At 47.5% G+C, this 17,500-nt stretch overlaps 1 protein-coding gene across 1 annotated transcript in view; it reads left to right on the top strand.

Annotated features, from left to right (window-relative positions):
* LOC137800962 (neural cell adhesion molecule L1-like) overlaps window positions 1-17,500 on the top strand; it is a 40,171-nt gene that overhangs the window by 20,010 nt on the left and 2,661 nt on the right. Inside the window, 20 exon segments of the mRNA XM_068598335.1 lie at window positions 2,022-2,136; window positions 2,253-2,437; window positions 2,641-2,772; window positions 2,862-3,005; window positions 3,087-3,198; window positions 6,016-6,176; window positions 6,724-6,883; window positions 7,266-7,393; window positions 7,556-7,657; window positions 7,837-8,037; window positions 8,633-8,703; window positions 9,731-9,956; window positions 11,605-11,711; window positions 11,960-12,236; window positions 12,322-12,444; window positions 13,270-13,446; window positions 13,530-13,643; window positions 14,095-14,244; window positions 15,940-16,071; window positions 16,158-16,230. Of these exon segments, the coding sequence (XP_068454436.1) occupies window positions 2,022-2,136; window positions 2,253-2,437; window positions 2,641-2,772; window positions 2,862-3,005; window positions 3,087-3,198; window positions 6,016-6,176; window positions 6,724-6,883; window positions 7,266-7,393; window positions 7,556-7,657; window positions 7,837-8,037; window positions 8,633-8,703; window positions 9,731-9,956; window positions 11,605-11,711; window positions 11,960-12,236; window positions 12,322-12,444; window positions 13,270-13,446; window positions 13,530-13,643; window positions 14,095-14,244; window positions 15,940-16,071; window positions 16,158-16,230 (2,890 nt within the window).

The following is a 17,500-nucleotide window of genomic DNA, read 5'->3' as shown; positions in this document are numbered from 1 at the left end:
CACACACACACACACACACAGACCTCCTCCCACATGATGATACTGAACCATGTACAGGCGTGCAGTCAGAAGTGAACAGGGAGTAAAGGAGAGGACCCAGCACACAGCCCTGTGGGACGCCAGTGTTTAGGGTGAGGGTAGAGGAGGACCCAGCACACAGCCCTGTGGGACGCCAGTGTTTAGGGTGAGGGTAGAGGAGGACCCAGCACACAGCCCTGTGGACGCCAGTGTTTAGGGTGAGGGTAGAGGAGGACCCAGCACACAGCCCTGTGGGACGCCAGTGTTTAGGGTGAGGGTAGAGGAGGACCCAGCACACAGCCCTGTGGGACGCCAGTGTTTAGGGTGAGGGTAGAGGAGGACCCAGCACACAGCCCTGTGGGACGCCAGTGTTTAGGGTGAGGGTAGAGGAGGACCCAGCACACAGCCCTGTGGGACGCCAGTGTTTAGGGTGAGGGTAGAGGAGGACCCAGCACACAGCCCTGTGGGACGCCAGTGTTTAGGGTGAGGGTAGAGGAGGACCCAGCACACAGCCCTGTGGGACGCCAGTGTTTAGGGTGAGGGTAGAGGAGGACCCAGCACACAGCCCTGTGGGACGCCAGTGTTTAGGGTGAGGGTAGAGGAGGACCCAGCACACAGCCCTGTGGGACGCCAGTGTTTAGGGTGAGGGTAGAGGAGGACCCAGCACACAGCCCTGTGGGACGCCAGTGTTTAGGGTGTGTTTAGGCTGTGATTGCCTAACCTAACATACTGGGGTCTGTTGGTTAGGAAATCCAGTGTCCAGCTGCAGGGAGAGGCGTCGATGCCAAGCTCACCTAGTCTGGTGTTCAGTTTGGAGGGGATGATGGTGTTGAAAGCTGAACTGAAATGGACGAACGGCGTTCTCACGAGGGAGAGGGCGGAGTGAAGCGCTGTGGAGATGGCGTCCTCTGTACTCCTGTTCTGGCGGTTTGTGAATTGGAGGGGGTCCATTGTGGATGGTAGGCAGGTTTCGAGATGAGGACCAGTCTCTGGAAGCCCTTCATGATGATGTCATGTAATGATGGGGTGAGTGATACAAGGAGGAAGTGGTTTCGGGGAGGAGGGAGGAGCTCTCCCAGAGATAATTGCAGGTCAGCAGATAAATTGTCTAGTCATATGAATATATTGGGGTCCATCTGGACAGTAAATTACACTGGAAAAAGAACACTGATGCCGTATTTAAAAAGGCTCAGTTTTTTCTTCTTAAGGAAGCTCACGAGTGCTATCGAATCTGACGACAAGGACTCATGTATTCATGAGAGTTTCTGGAGCCGTACATTGAACCGCACACGGCCAGCCGAGTGCTGTCGTCTCACAGACTGGATGTACCTACCTCGGAGTGTTACAATAGCCAGTACAACTTTATTTCATGTGTCCATCCAGGCAAATTGGAGGAGCCAAATGAACCCCAAAAAAACATGTATAAAGTGATTTCTTTGTAATCGTCCAAAATAATGTTAAGTATGGGTCTGTTTCCAAGTAAGCCGCTGGTACGTGTGATGCATTTAGTGGGCAGCGCGCCGTGTGTTGAGTGGGCCGGTCCGACACTTACTCCTCTCAGTCCGCCCCTGGTGGTGGATGCCGGAGTGATGCCATGCAGAGAAACCACATCAGCAGATAATTCATCTCCGAGGTGTTCTGGGCCGAGTAAAATAACTTCAGTCTTGTCAGAGTTCAGCAGCAGGAAGTTACAGGTCATCCAGATCTTCATGTCTTTAAGACACACTTAAAGTTTAGCGACCTGGTGGATTTCATCTGGTTTGATGGACAGATATAGTTGAGTATCATCAGCATAGCAGTGAAAGTTGATGGAGTGTTTTCTAATGTTTTTATCTAAAGGAAGTATTTAAGGTAAATAAAAGTGGTCCAGGCACAGAACCTTGTGGAACTCCATGAACGGCGTGATGCATAGGTGTAATGCAATCTCTCTCTCTCTCTCTCTCTCTCTCTCTCTCTCTCTCTCTCTCTCTCTCTCTCTCTCTCTCTCTCTCTCTCTCTTTCAGATAATGACGTCGTTCATGCCAGGAAGCCCCACCTCTTCCGTCCCACTGGCTCACACACCTCTGTGTTGGCCCTCAGGCAGCAAAGCGTCACCCTGGAATGCATCCCTAAAGGCCTGTAAGTAGTGTGTGTGTGTGAGTGTGTGTGTGTGTGCATGTGAGTGTGTGTGTGTGAGTGTGTGTGAGTGTGTGTGTGTGCCCTATGGTTACATACCTTCCTCTCCGTGGCTGCAGCCCGACCCCCAGGGTGGAGTGGAAGAAGAAGGACGGCGGTCTGGAGGAGACCGGCGGCCGCCTGGACGCTCACGACCGCTGGCTGCACTTCGACCGCGTCGACCAGCAAGACGACGGCGAGTACGAGTGCCGGGCGTTCAATATCCACGGCTCCACCTCGCACGCCTTCACGCTCACTGTGGAAGGTATGGGGGCACACACACACACACACACACACACACACACACACACACACACACACGTCACAGACATGCAAACACACACCTGCAGCAGTTCGGTCACTCGAGTGTATGTTGTGCGTGTGAATGCGCTTTTGCATGTGTGTCTGTTTTGTGTGTGTGTGTGTGTGTGTGTGTGTGTGTGTGTGTCTCTGTGTGTGTGTGTGCAGCCTCCCCCTTCTGGGTGAAGACCCCCCTCAGCCTCCTGTACTCTCCCGGTGAGACCGTGCGTCTGGACTGTCAGGCTGAAGGCGTCCCCACGCCGCTCATCAGCTGGAGCATCAACGGCCAGCCGGTGGCAGGTAGGTGGAGCCTCCTTCTCATTGGCTGTGGGTGCCGTGTGCGTGGACCAATCAGAGGTCACTGAGGTGGTCTTGTCCCCGCCCCTCAGAGGTGGACGAGGACCCGCGCCGCAGCGTGACGGGCGGCGTGCTGATCCTGGCGGACGTGGAGTTCTCGGACACGGCCGTGTACCAGTGTGAGGCCTCCAACAAGCACGGCTCCATCCTGCTCAACTCGTACCTCTACGTCGTGGGTACGTACCTGCTCTGTCCCCATGACGACCACAACAACAACAACAACAACAACTATAGCAACAACACCATGTGTTCCTCAGAGCTGCCGCCTCAGATCCTGTCCTCTGACGGCGTCGTGTACAGAACCACCGAGGGAGGAGACGTCACCATGTGGTGCGAGTCCTTCGGCTCTCCACGACCACACGTCACCTGGTGAGACACACACACACACACACACACAGGGAGACACACACACACACACACACACACACACACACACACACACACACACACACACACAGGGAGACACACACACACACACACACACACACACACACACACACACACACACACACACACACACACACACACACACACACACACAGGGAGACACACACACACACACACACACACACACACACACACACACACACACACACACACAGGGAGACACACACACACACACACACACACACACACACACACACAGGGAGACACACACACACACACACAGGGAGACACACACACACACACAGGGAGACACACACACACACACACACACACAGGGAGACACACACACACACAGGGACACACACACACACACACACACACACACAGGGAGACACACACACACACACAGGGAGACACACACACACACACACACACACACACAGGGAGACACACACACACACAGGGACACACACACACACACACACACACACACACACACAGGGAGACACACACACACACACAGGGAGACACACACACACACACACACACACACACACAGGGAGACACACACACACAGGGAGACACACACACACACACACACACAGGGAGACACACACACACACACACACACACACACACACACACACAGGGAGACACACACACACACAGGGAGACACACACACACACGCAAACACACACACACACACAGGGAGACACAAACACACACACACGCACAGGGACACACACAGAGACACAAACACACACACAAACACACACACAAATACACGGAAACACACACACACAGAAACACACACATACTATTCATTATTATGCTTATATAATAATGTACCTATATAATATTATAATAATGAACCTATATAATATTATAATAATGAACCTATATAATATTATAATAATGTACCTATATAATATTATAATAATGTACCTATATAATATTATAATAATGAACCTATATAATATTATAATAATGAACCTATATAATATTATAATAATGAACCTATATAATATTATAATAATGAACCTATATAATATTACAATAATGAACCTATATAATATTATAATAATGAACCTATATAATATTATAATAATGTACCTATATAATATTATAATAATGAACCTATATAATATTATAATAATGAACCTATATAATATTATAATAATGAACCTATATAATATTATAATAATGAACCTATATAATATTATAATAATGTACCTATATAATATTATAATAATGAACCTATATAATATTATAATAATGTACCTATATAATATTATAATAATGAACCTATATAATATTATAATAATGAACCTATATAATATTATAATAATGAACCTATATAATATTATAATAATGTACCTATATAATATTATAATAATGTACCTATATAATATTATAAAAATGAACCTATATAATATTATAATAATGAACCTATATAATATTATAATAATGTACCTATATAATATTATAATAATGAACCTATATAATATTATAATAATGTACCTATATAATATTATAATAATGTACCTATATAATATTATAATAATGTACCTATATAATATTATAATAATGTACCTATATAATATTACAATAATGAACCTATATAATATTATAATAATGAACCTATATAATATTATAATAATGAACCTATATAATATTATAATAATGTACCTATATAATATTATAATAATGAACCTATATAATATTGTAATAATGTATGTCTATAATATCATAATAATGTACCTGTATAATAATATAATAATGAACCTTCAGTGCAGCAGCGCCCCCTGTGGCCGTCTGCTGTTTCCTTCAAGAGATTCTAAACGTGTTAACTTATTTCATTTAGAGCCTCAAATATCAAAGGACCCCTGTAAGATTCCTGCAGGTTATTATTATTATTATTATTATTATTATTATTATTATTATTATTATTATTATTATTATTATTATTATTGTTGTTGTTGTTATTGTATACCTTTAGATGACACACTTTATGCATAGGTTGTTTTTTAAGGAATCTTTTTAAAGGCAGCATGAAACTAAATGTAAGGACATTTATTGAGACGTTAAACATTTATATTTATGCATAAAATAACAAGGAAACGCACCGCTGAAGGGTTGGTCTCACTGGTCTCACTGGTTTCACTGGTATTACTGGTATTACTGGTCTCACTGGTTTCACTGGTTTCACTAGTCTTATTGGTCTCACTGGTCTCACTGGTCTCACTGGTATTACTAGTCTTACTGGTCTTACTGGTCTCACTGGTCTCACTGGTTTCACTGGTTTCACTAGTCTTATTGGTCTCACTGGTCTCACTGGTCTCACTGGTATTACTAGTCTTACTGGTCTCACTGGTCTCACTGGTTTCACTGGTCTTATTGGTCTCACTGCTCTCACTGGTTTCACTGGTCTCACTGGTCTCACTGGTCTCACTGGTTTCACTGGTCTCACTGGTATTACTAGTCTTACTGGTATTACTGGTCTCACTGGTTTCACTGGTCTCACTGGTCTCACTGGTCTCACTAGTCTTACTGGTATTACTGGTCTCACTGGTTTCACTGGTCTCACTGGTCTCACTGGTCTCACTGGTTTCACTGGTCTCACTGGTCTCACTGGTTTCACTGGTCTCACTGGTCTCACTGGTCTCACTGGTTTCACTGGTCTCACTAGTATTACTAGTCTTACTGGTATTACTGGTCTCACTGGTTTCACTGGTCTCACTGGTATTACTAGTCTTACTGGTCTCACTGGTCTCACTGGTCTCACTGTGTCTCTGCAGGGAGGGCAAGGCCCGGCGCCCCCTGCTGTCGGACCCCCGCGTGGCGCTGCAGACCAGCGGCTCCATCACGCTGTCCAACGCCAGCCTGGACGACAGCGGAGAATACACCTGCAGCATCCAGAGCAGCAACACCTCCATCACCGCTCACCTGCAGGTCTACAGTGAGTCTGCTGCCAGAGAACACACCCAGAGAACACAGAGAACACACCCAGAGAACACAGAGAACACACCCAGAGAACACAGAGAACACACCCAGAGAACACAGAGAACACACTCAGAGAACACAGAGAACACACCCAGAGAACACAGAGAACACACCCAGAGAACACAGAGAACACACCCAGAGAACACAGAGAACACACCCAGAGAACACAGAGAACACACCCAGAGAACACAGAGAACACACCCAGAGAACACAGAGAACACACCCAGAGAACACAGAGAACACACCCAGAGAACACAGAGAACACACCCAGAGAACACAGAGAACACAACCAGAGAACACAGAGAACACATCAAGAGAACACAGACAACACAGAGAACACATCAAGAGAACACATCAAGAGAACACAGAGAACACATCAAGAGAACACAGGAAACACACCTAGAGAACACAGAGAACACATCTAGAGAACACAGATCACATCTAGAGAACACACCCAGAGAACACAGGAAGCACACCTAGAGAACGTGTGTTGATGTTTGCAGACCGCACCGTGATGCTTTCGGGGCCGCAGGACGTCCGGGCGCTCAGAGGCAGCAGCGCTCTGCTGGACTGCAGCTTCTCCAGAGACCCTCAGCTGCTGGAGGCCCAGGTCGTCTGGAGGAGGGACGGACACAAGCTGCAGGAGTCGTCTCCGGATGACAAGTACGCAGACTTCCTGCCCGTGTTGTGACCAGTGCTGGTCATGTGATCGTGTGGTCATGTGATCGCGTGGTCATGTGACGTTGTCTCCTTACATCACAGTGTTGTGTAGGAGGAGCTTCTCCAGCCGGAGTTTACTGCAGGAGTAAAACACCAGCAGTGCTCTGCTGATGACGTTACATCCAACACACCAGACTCCATTCATTAAAATAGAGATTTAATTAAAGGGGACGGCTAACGTCTGTGTGTGTGTGTGTGTGTGTGTGTGTGTGCGTGTGCGTGCGTGTGCGTGTGCGTGCGGGTGCGTGTGCGTGCGCGTGCGCGCGTGTGTGTGTGTGTGCGTGTGTGTGCGTGTGCGTGTTTGTGTGTGTGTGTGTGTGTGTAGGTACACATTCTTTGAGAACGGCACTTTGAAAGTGTCCAACATCCAACCACACGACAGTGCGTCTTATTCCTGTGAAGTCTTCACCGACCTGGACGACGTGAAGGCCAGCGGCTCCATCACTGTTGTAGGTACGTCACTCCGCTGTGTGTGTGTGTGTGTGTGTGTGTGTGTGTGTGTGTGTGTGTGTGTGTGTGTGTGTCTGTGTGTGTGTGTCTGTGTCTGTGTGTGTGTGTGTCTGTGTGTCTGTGTGCGGTTTTTTCTTGCTAACAGTTCTCTGTTGGACCCCTTAGCGAGACCGGACCCTCCCAAAGACCTGACTCTGTCTGATGTAGACGACCGCAGCATCACTCTGAGCTGGATCCCAGGACACACACACAACAGCCCCACCACAGGTATGCACACACACACACACACACACACACACACACACACACACACACACACACACACATTTATATATGAATGTATAACAGACTTCCCAGATGACGACCTACAGGACCTACAACACGCAGCTCAAACTCAACACAGAGACGTCAACATTATTTAAGCTCTCACGCCGTTGTCCCCTCAGAGTTCATCGTGGAGGTCCGTGAGGAGCAGCACGCCGCGGCGCCGCGCTGGGAGCGGCTGCGGAGCGTCCCGGGGGCCTTCAGCCACGTGGAGCTGCCCCTGCAGCCCTACTGCACCTTCCGCTTCAGGGTCATTGCTGCCAACACGATCGGCCTCAGCAACCCCAGCCAGCCCTCGGACCAGCACCGCACGCCGCCGGCCGGTGAGCTGCTGGGTTTGGGTTCCATGTTCATTTGAGCTCTTTGATCAGAAGTTCCTTTCCCACACGTATGTGTCCCTCAAGATGTTATTAAAACCTTTTGAGCCCCAGCACCCTGAACTCCTCATCTGAGGTCTTCCTCGTACTCCCATGAATCCATACCAGAGCCACTGATGTGATGTAGCAACACACTGCACGGTCTTACAAGAGAATATAAGTCTATAACAATTCAATCATAAATATTAACACAAAACATAAATATGACTCGAAAGTTACTTGAGAGAGATCCCCAAGTTATGAAAATATCAATGTTCATATCCCTAGCTTGATGCTACACATGATTAGCACCTTTCTGGAAAGCTTACAAGCTACAGAATCCACCAATACCATCAAAACCACTGTGAGACAAAACCTCAAGATATCAAAAAATTGCAGCCAAAACACTGAAATATGACTTAAACGATACTTGCTTGTTATGTATTGGTGCATCTCTTTGCAAATTGTCTGGTGGCTGTAATGTCATGTTGAATGATCAATACATAATATGTGTATAATAATACAATCACAATTACATAACATATCTGTCTCATCCCTGCAGTGCCCGCCATAAACCCCAGCGGCGTGCGCAGCGACTCCACGGACCCGAAGACTCTGGTCATCACGTGGGAGGTGAGTACTGCCGCCTGGAGCCTGACCCTGGACCCAGTCTCTCCATGGAGCTTGACCTCTTGGACCAGTCCCTCCCTGGAGCTTGACCTCTTAGACACGTCCTTTCCTGGAGCTTGACCCCTTAGACCAGTCCTTTCCTGGAGCTTGACCTCTTAGACCAGTCCCTCCCAGGAGCTTGACCCCTTAGACCAGTTCCTCCCAGGAGCTTGACCCCATTAGACCAGTCCCTCCCTAGAGTTTGACCTCTTAGACCAGTCCCTCCCAGAAGATGACCCCTTAGACAAGTCCCTCCCAGGAGCTTGACCCCTTAGACAAGTCCCTCCCAGGAGCTTGACCCCTTAGACCAGTTCCTCCGTAGAGCTTGACCTCTTAGACCAGTCCTTTCCTGGAGCTTGACCTCTTAGACCAGTCCTTTCCTGGAGCTTGACCTCTTAGACCAGTCCCTCCCAGGAGCTTGACCCCTTAGACCAGTTCCTCCGTAGAGCTTGACCTCTTAGACCAGTCCTTTCCTGGAGCTTTACCTCTGAGACAAGTCCTTTCCTGGAGCTTTACCTCTGAGACAAGTCCTTTCCTCGAGCTTGACCCCTTAGACCAGTCCCTCCCTGGAGCTTGACCTCTTAGACCAGTCCTTTCCTGGAGCTTGACCTCTTAGACCAGTCCTTTCCTGGAGCTTGACCTCTTAGACCAGTCCTTTCCTGGAGCTTGACCTCTTAGACCAGTGCTTTCCTGGAGCTTGAACCCTTAGACCAGTCCCTCTCTGGAGGTTGACCTCTTAGACCAGTCCCTCCCTGGAGCTTGACCCCTTAGACCAGTCCCTCCTTGGAGCTTGACCTCTTAGACCAGTCCTTTCCTGGAGCTTGACCCCTTGGATCAGTCCTTTCTTGCTTGGAGCTTGACCATTAGACCAGTCCCTCTCTGGAGGTTGACCTCTTAGACCGGTCCTTTCCTGGAGCTTGACCCCTTAGACCAGTCCCTCCCTGGAGCTTGACCCTGGACCCAGTACTTCATGGCCCCTTCATCTCCGCAGGAGATGGACAAGCGCCTGCACAGCGGCGAGGGCTTCCAGTACAAGGTATTCTGGCGGAAGGCTGGAGGGGCGAGCGTGCACTGGAACCACTCCGACGTCCTGGCGCCGCCCTTCCTGGTGAACAACACAGGGACGTACGCACCGTTTGAGATCAAGGTTCAGGCGGTCAACTCCCTTGGAGAAGGACCGGTAGCGGAGGCTATGATCGGACACTCGGGAGAGGAAGGTATGTAATGTGGACACAGTTACAGTGCCATCTTTTTACCTTTGAGATAAAACAATGTCTTTGAAACTTGAGTGAAGAGAGGAACAGCTGTCAACTGATCACCAGCTGGTGGTGAGTTGGATCAGATGGCAGGGGAGCCGACTCGAAAGACACAAACGTGTAGTGAGGGTGAACTGGGAACGTCTGGTGGAGGATCCTGTCCTGGAGGTCTTCAACTCCCACCTCCAGAAGAACTTCTCACACATCCAGAGGGAGGTTGGGGACATGGAATCCAAGTGGAGTTTGTTCAAAGCCATCAGGTTCAGGGCCTCTAGATCTCCTCTGTGCTGTTTGCAGATGATGTGGTCCTGTTTGCCTCCTCGGACCGTGACCTCCAGCTACTCCATTTACGTTCCAACCCTCACCCAATCTTTGTTTTTTTTAATATTTGTTGTTGCAATACTCATTTTGGCCCCTTGCACTGCTCACATTTTCAAAATGTGAAAATACAACACGTGTACTTTGTGTTTATTTGAAAGTATATTTAAAATAAAGCTCATCTGGAAGGAAACATGAACTCTTTCTGTCATGAAGTAGTGGAGCACATCAGCTCTTGTGGATGAAATGTGTATTACAACAAACACTTTTCCCACAAATAAAATAAGAAACCCTCAATAAAAATAATTAAACATTCAGCTGCCAAAACTTTATGTTCTTCTTGTTTTCACAGAATAAATAAAAATCCTAAAAATGTCTGATTTTAATTTATTTTTTTTCTTGTGAACCTCTCAAAGCTACCACATACAGATGAACATATCAACAAAATGAATCACACAAAACAAACCACAGGAATGTTCTTCATCAATAAGCTCCTTCAGACTAAATGTCTGATTTGAAGGAACAATAAACAATAAATATAAAAGATTTTTACACAAGGCTCCAAACCCTTTCTGCAGGGTGTCGTAATTGCATCCGTCATAAAAGAGGTCAAAGTCCATCTTTGTCACACAGAGACGGTCTGGAATCACAGACCAATCAGATGTCTCCACAACCAGACTCGTCTGCAGAAATGTCAAAGGTCAAACCAGTGACAGAACAGACAAACATAAGTTCTGCTGGAAGGGGGGGCACACCAATCTGAGTGCTCAGTCAAGATATTTACTGTTTCTCTGGTGATATATCATGTGAAATGCTTTGCCTGGGAGGCTCCATGACTAATGGAAACAAATATATGTTGCTTTCTTAACTCCTTTCCTAACTCCTTCCCTAACTCCTCTAACTAAAAACAACTAATTAACGGAAGAAACCCTCAAACTGAAACCTGGCGAGTCCAACCAGGACTCGCTCCAGGAGTCCAAGAGGGAGGAACCGGTCTGGTCTGGTCTGCATGGGGGGTCGGGATCTGCAATATGAGTCATACCAGATATTGTTCACAGTGTTGTTGTTGTTGTTGTTGTTGTTGTTGTTGTTGTTGTTGTACTGACATTGAGACTCAGCAGGAAATATTCAGTTGTTATTGTACCCTTTGCTGGTTCCCTTTGAGTTAACCTCTCTCTCTCTCTCTCTCTCTCTCTCTCTCTCTCTCTCTCTCTCTCTCTCTCTCTCTCTCTCTCTCTCTCTCTCTCTCTTCTCCCCCTCCCCCTTCTCTCTCTCTCTTTATCTCTCTCAGAACCAGAGGAGGCTCCCACCGGGGTCTCGACCATAGTGATGAACAGCACCGTCAGAGTCCAGTGGAACGAAGTCCAGAACGTCCGAGGTTTGCTGCAGGGGTACAAGGTACTGCTCGTCACAGAAATACTACTACTACTACTACTACTACTACTACTACTACTGCCAAGAAATACTGAATACCAAAGTATTTTATTTTCCCCCAAAATAAGACAAATTCCTTAAATAAACAGTTTCTGATCAAATCTAGACCATAAAAAAGAAGAAAGGAATGTGTCAGAAGATAAAGAAGCTGAAGTTGTTCATGGAGCAAACACAAGGAGGATAACGTCTCTCACCTGTTCCTCATGTGTCAGATCTACATCACCAGGATGGGTCTACGAGGCGGCCGGGTCCGGAGGTCTCTGGGAGATCTGCACAGAGAGAAGGAGAAGGAGAAGGAGAAGGAGGAGAAGGAGAAGGAGAAGGAGGAGAAGGAGAGGAGGTTGGTGCTGGTGGTGCACGGCACCAAGACCTCAGAGGACGTGACGGGCCTGCAGCTGTATTCTCGCTATCAGCTGTCCGTCACCGCCTTCAACAGCAAAGGGGAGAGCCCGCCCTCCCACCCGCACCACTTCAGCACCCCCGAGGGAGGTGAGTCCACACGGAGAGCTTCAGGTGGACAGGACAAGACGTGTTCTTCTTTTGTAACCCTGTGTGTGTGTGTGTGTGTGTGTAGTGCCTGGTCCTCCTGCATCGTTGAGGTTTGAGAGTCCCTCTGAGAAGTCCCTGGTCCTCTACTGGACCCCTCCAGTACAGAACAACGGCATCCTGCTGGGTTACACGGTGCAGTACCAACAGGGTGAGAGCCGGGAACTAAGATGTAAAATAGTTTCTGCAAACTTAGACAGAAAGTGAGCGAGCGTTACCGGATGTTCCACGAAATGATAACGAGAATAACAAGAGAGAAAGAACCTTGATCCGCAGCCTTGTTCCGCTACTTTGTTCTGGTGCTTTGTTCCGCTACTTTGTTCCGCTACTTTGTTCCGCTACTTTGTTCTGGTGCTTTGTTCCGCTACCTTGTTCCGCTACCTTGTTCCGCTACCTTGTTCCGCTACCTTGTTCCGTTAACTTGTTCCGCTACCTTGTTCCGTTAACTTGTTCCGCTACCTTGTTCCGCTACCTTGTTCCGCTACTTTGTTCCGCTACTTTGTTCCGCTACTTTGTTCCACTAACTTGTTCCGTTAACTTGTTCCGCAACCGTGTTCCGCTACCTTGTTCCGCTACTTTGTTCCGCTACTTTGTTCCGCTACTTTGTTCCGCTACTTTGTTCCGCTACTTTGTTCCACTACTTTGTTCCGCTACCTTGTTCCGCAACCGTGTTCCGCTACCTTGTTCCGCTACATTGTTCCGCTACATTGTTCCACTACCTTGTTCCGTTAACTTGTTCCGCTCCTTTGTTCCGCTACTTTGTTCCGCTCCTTTGTTCCGCTACTTTGTTCCGCTCCTTTGTTCCGCTCCTTTGTTCCGCTCCTTTGTTCCGCTCCTTTGTTCCGCTACTTTGTTCCACTACTTTGTTCCATTACCTTCCGAGCGCTCTAAGTTGAAAAGGGACCGTTCAAACGCTGGCCGGGTCCTTGTTGTTTTCCTCCGCTGATGAACTCGGTGGTTTGATTCCCGCATGCAGAGGTGGAGAGCAGAGACAGCCCGTTGCAGATGGAGACCATTAGCGACCCCAGTGTGACTCACATTGAGTTGGACCCTCTGGACCCCAGCAGCCATTACGTCTTCAAGGTGATCGCTCACACCGCCGCCGGAGACGGACCGCCCATCGAGCTGAGAGGCGCCACCCTGCTGGAAGGAGGTGAAACTGCACCCCTTCTGTTTATTTTACCCGTCATTTGCATCTTTTCATTCATTCCCTCGCTCCTTGGTGTCTGCCTGCAGTTCCTCCGTCACACGTCAGCATCGTGTCCAGCAACACGTCGCTCAACCTGAGCTGGGTGCCCGGAGAGAGGGACAGGAACCACGGCTTTGTCATCCGCTACCTCAGGAAGAGCCGTAAGGGAGGGGGGGGGGGGGGGGGGGAGGGGGGGGGAGAGGAGAGGGGAGGAGGAGGGAGGAGGGAGAGGGGGGAGGGAGAGGAGAGGGGAGGTTGGTTTGTTACTCTTACTGTTTGTTATAATGACGCTAAAGAGCTTTACTAATCTACGATGTGTGTGCGTGCGTGTGTGTGTGTGTGCGTGTGCGTGTGTGCGTGTGTGTGTGAGCGTGTGCGTGTGCGTGTGCGTGCGTGTGTGCGTGTGTGCGTGTGTGCGTGTGCGTGTGTGTGTGTGTGCGCGTGTGTGTGTGTGCGTGCGTGTGTGTGTGTGTGTGCGCGTGTGTGTGTGCGCGTGTGTGTGCGCGTGTGCGTGTGCGTGTGCGTGTGCATGTGTGCGTGTGTGCGTGTGCGTGTGTGTGCGTGTGTGCTTGTGTGTGTGTGTGTGCGTGTGCGTGTGTGCGTGTGTGGCAGCTGGGTTCGATTGGACGGAATCGGAGCTGGTAAACTCCACTCAGGGTTTCTATTCGCTGAGAGGCCTCCAGCCGGGATCTGAGTACCACCTGATGATCAAACACAAGAACGACACGCAGTGGGAGAACGTGACCTGGACCATCGGACACGGTGAGTGTGTGTGTGTGTGCCTGCTCTACATGCTCTACATGCTCTACCTCTCTACATGCTCTACCTCGCTATATGCTCTACCTCTCTACATGCTCTACATGCTCTACCTCTCTATATGCTCTACCTCTCTACATGCTCTACCTCTCTACATGCTCTACCTCTCTACATGCTCTACATGCTCTACCTCTCTATATGCTCTACCTCTCTACATGCTCTACCTCTCTATATGCTCTACATGCTCTACCTCTCTACATGCTCTACATGCTCTACCTCTCTACATGCTCTACCTCTCTACATGCTCTACCTCTCTATATGCTCTACCGCTCTACATGCTCTACATGTTCTACATGCTCTATCTCTCTATATGCTCTACATGCTCTACCTCTCTACATGCTCTACATGCTCTACCGCTCTACATGCTCTACCTCTCTATATGCTCTACCGCTCTACATGCTCTACATGTTCTACATGCTCTATCTCTCTATATGCTCTACCTCTCTATATGCTCTACATGCTCTACCGCTCTACATGTTCTACCACTCTACATACTCTACCTCTCTATATGCTCTACATGCTCTACCGCTCTACATGCTCTACCGTTCTACATGCTCTACCTCTCTACATGCTCTAACTCTCTACCTCTCTACATGCTCTACATGCTCTACCTCTCTACATGCTCTACATGCTCTACCTCTCTACATGCTCTACCTCTCTACATGCTCTACCTCTCTACATGCTCTACCACTCTACATGCTCTACTTGCTCTACCGTTCTACATGCTCTACCTCTCTACATGCTCTACCTCTCTACATGCTCTACATGCTCTACCTCTCTATATGCTCTACCTCTCTATATGCTCTACATGCTCTACCGCTCTACATGCTCTACATGTTCTACATGCTCTATCTCTCTATATGCTCTACCTCTCTATATGCTCTACATGCTCTACCGCTCTACATGTTCTACCTCTCTACATGCTCTACCTCTCTACATGCTCTACCTCTCTATATGCTCTACATGCTCTACCGCTCTACATGCTCTACATGTTCTACATGCTCTATCTCTCTATATGCTCTACATGCTCTACCGCTCTACATGTTCTACCTCTCTACATGCTCTACCACTCTACATGCTCTACTTGCTCTACCGTTCTACATGCTCTACCTCTCTACATGCTCTAACTCTCTACCTCTCTACATGCTCTACCTCTCTACATGCTCTACATGCTCTACCTCTCTACATGCTCTACCTCTCTACATGCTCTACCTCTCTACATGCTCTACATGCTCTACCTCTCTACATGCTCTACCACTCTACATGCTCTACTTGCTCTACCGTTCTACATGCTCTACCACTCTACATGCTCTACCTCTCTACATGCTCTACCTCTCTACATGCTCTACCTCTCTACATGCTCTACATGCTCTACCTCTCTACATGCTCTACATGCTCTACCTCTCTACATGCTCTACATGCTCTACCTCTCTACATGCTCTACATGCTCTACCTCTCTACATGCTCTACATGCTCTACCTCTCTACATGCTCTACCTCTCTACATGCTCTACATGCTCTACCTCTCTACATGCTCTACATGCTCTACCTCTCTACATGCTCTACCTCTCTACATGCTCTACATGCTCTACCTCTCTACATGCTCTACATGCTCTACATGCTCTACATGTTGGTCCCTCAGAGCCGTCAGAGATGTCCGGTGGCTTCGCGGCTCAGGGCTGGTTGATCGGACTCATCAGCGCCATCTTGCTGCTGGTGCTGATACTGCTCATCCTCTGCCTCATCAAGCGCAGCAAGGGAGGCAAGTACGCAGGTGAGACACGCACACACACTGACACACACACATACACACTGACACACACACACACTTACAGCTTGATGTTTGCGTGTCTCCCTCAGTGAAGGACAAAGAGGACAAGGAGGTGGACTCTGAAGCTCGGCCCATGAAGGACGAGGCCTTCGGGGAGTACAGGTGTGTGTGTGTGTGTGTGTGTGTGTGTGTGTGTGTGTGTGTGTGTGTGTGTGTGTGTGCGTGTGTGTTTGTGTGTACAGGTGTGTGTGTACAGGTGTGTTCCGCCTCTGAGTTCAGAAACATGTCATCACTAACATCACATCATTATAGAGCATAAGCTGAGTCACTTTATTGCTCTATGAAGCTGACGCTTCTAAGCAGCAACGCTTCTAAGCTGCAATGCTTCTAAACAGTAACGCTTCTAAGCAGTTAAACATCTAAGCAGCAACACTTCTAAGCAGCAAAGCTTCTAAACAGCAACACTTCTAAGCAGCAACGCTTCTAAACAGCAATGCTTCTAAACAGCAACGCTTCTAAGCAGTAAAATATCTAAGCAGCAACACTTCTAAACAGCAACACTTCTAAGCAGCAACACTTCTAAACAGCAACACTTCTAAGCAGCAACACTTCTAAACAGCAACACTTCTAAGCAGCAACACTTCTAAACAGCAACGCTTCTAAGCAGCAATGCTCCTAAGCAGCAACGCTTCTAAGCAACAACATTTTCATATTGTTGTGTTCATTGTGTAAAATCATTATTTATTTATTTGTTTTACTTAATCTGCTGAAATCTTAATTTGGACACGAGACAATGATCTGAGACTGAAGGTCACAAGAACCTCAGTTACAGCGAGAACAGTAATATATATATATATATATATATATATATATATATATATATATATATATATATATATATATATATATATATATATATATACATACATATCTCAGTAAGAGCTAACACACTAACGAATGCTTCCTTTGACCTTTGACCTCCTGCTCTCCTGTTTCCTGCTTCGTCTGCCTGCAGATCTCTGGAGAGGTGAGGAAGTTCCCGCCTCCTCTCCCTCTCTTTCATGTGTGTCTTTAGATACGTGCATTTAGAGCAAGAGTCAGGCTTTTATTGTGAAAAGCCTCAGCAGGAAGTGTTGCTGTTAACAGGTTGTGGGAATGTAATATGATCCTCTAATATAGTGATATTATACTATTACCATAGTAGTATTATACTACATGTATTTTGTTAGCTGTTAGCATGTCAATAGGGACTTCTATTTATTCATACTACTTTTTAAATATCAATAACAAAGTGACTAAAGCTGTCAGGTACACATAGGGCAGTAAACACATGTGTATAAAGTAGCAACACATAAAGAAATAGTATGTCATACATAACGAGGTAAGAGTAATGTGCTTTATTGCACCTTCACTGAACATGTTGTTTAAATAT

Source organism: Clinocottus analis, unplaced genomic scaffold, assembly GCF_023055335.1.
Source record: "Clinocottus analis isolate CAN_PGR_092001 unplaced genomic scaffold, fCliAna1.0.p SCAF_4, whole genome shotgun sequence".
NCBI lineage: Eukaryota > Metazoa > Chordata > Actinopteri > Perciformes > Cottidae > Clinocottus > Clinocottus analis.
The sequence above is the reverse complement of the archived record's forward strand: the minus strand, read 5'-3'. Positions and strand labels throughout refer to the sequence as shown.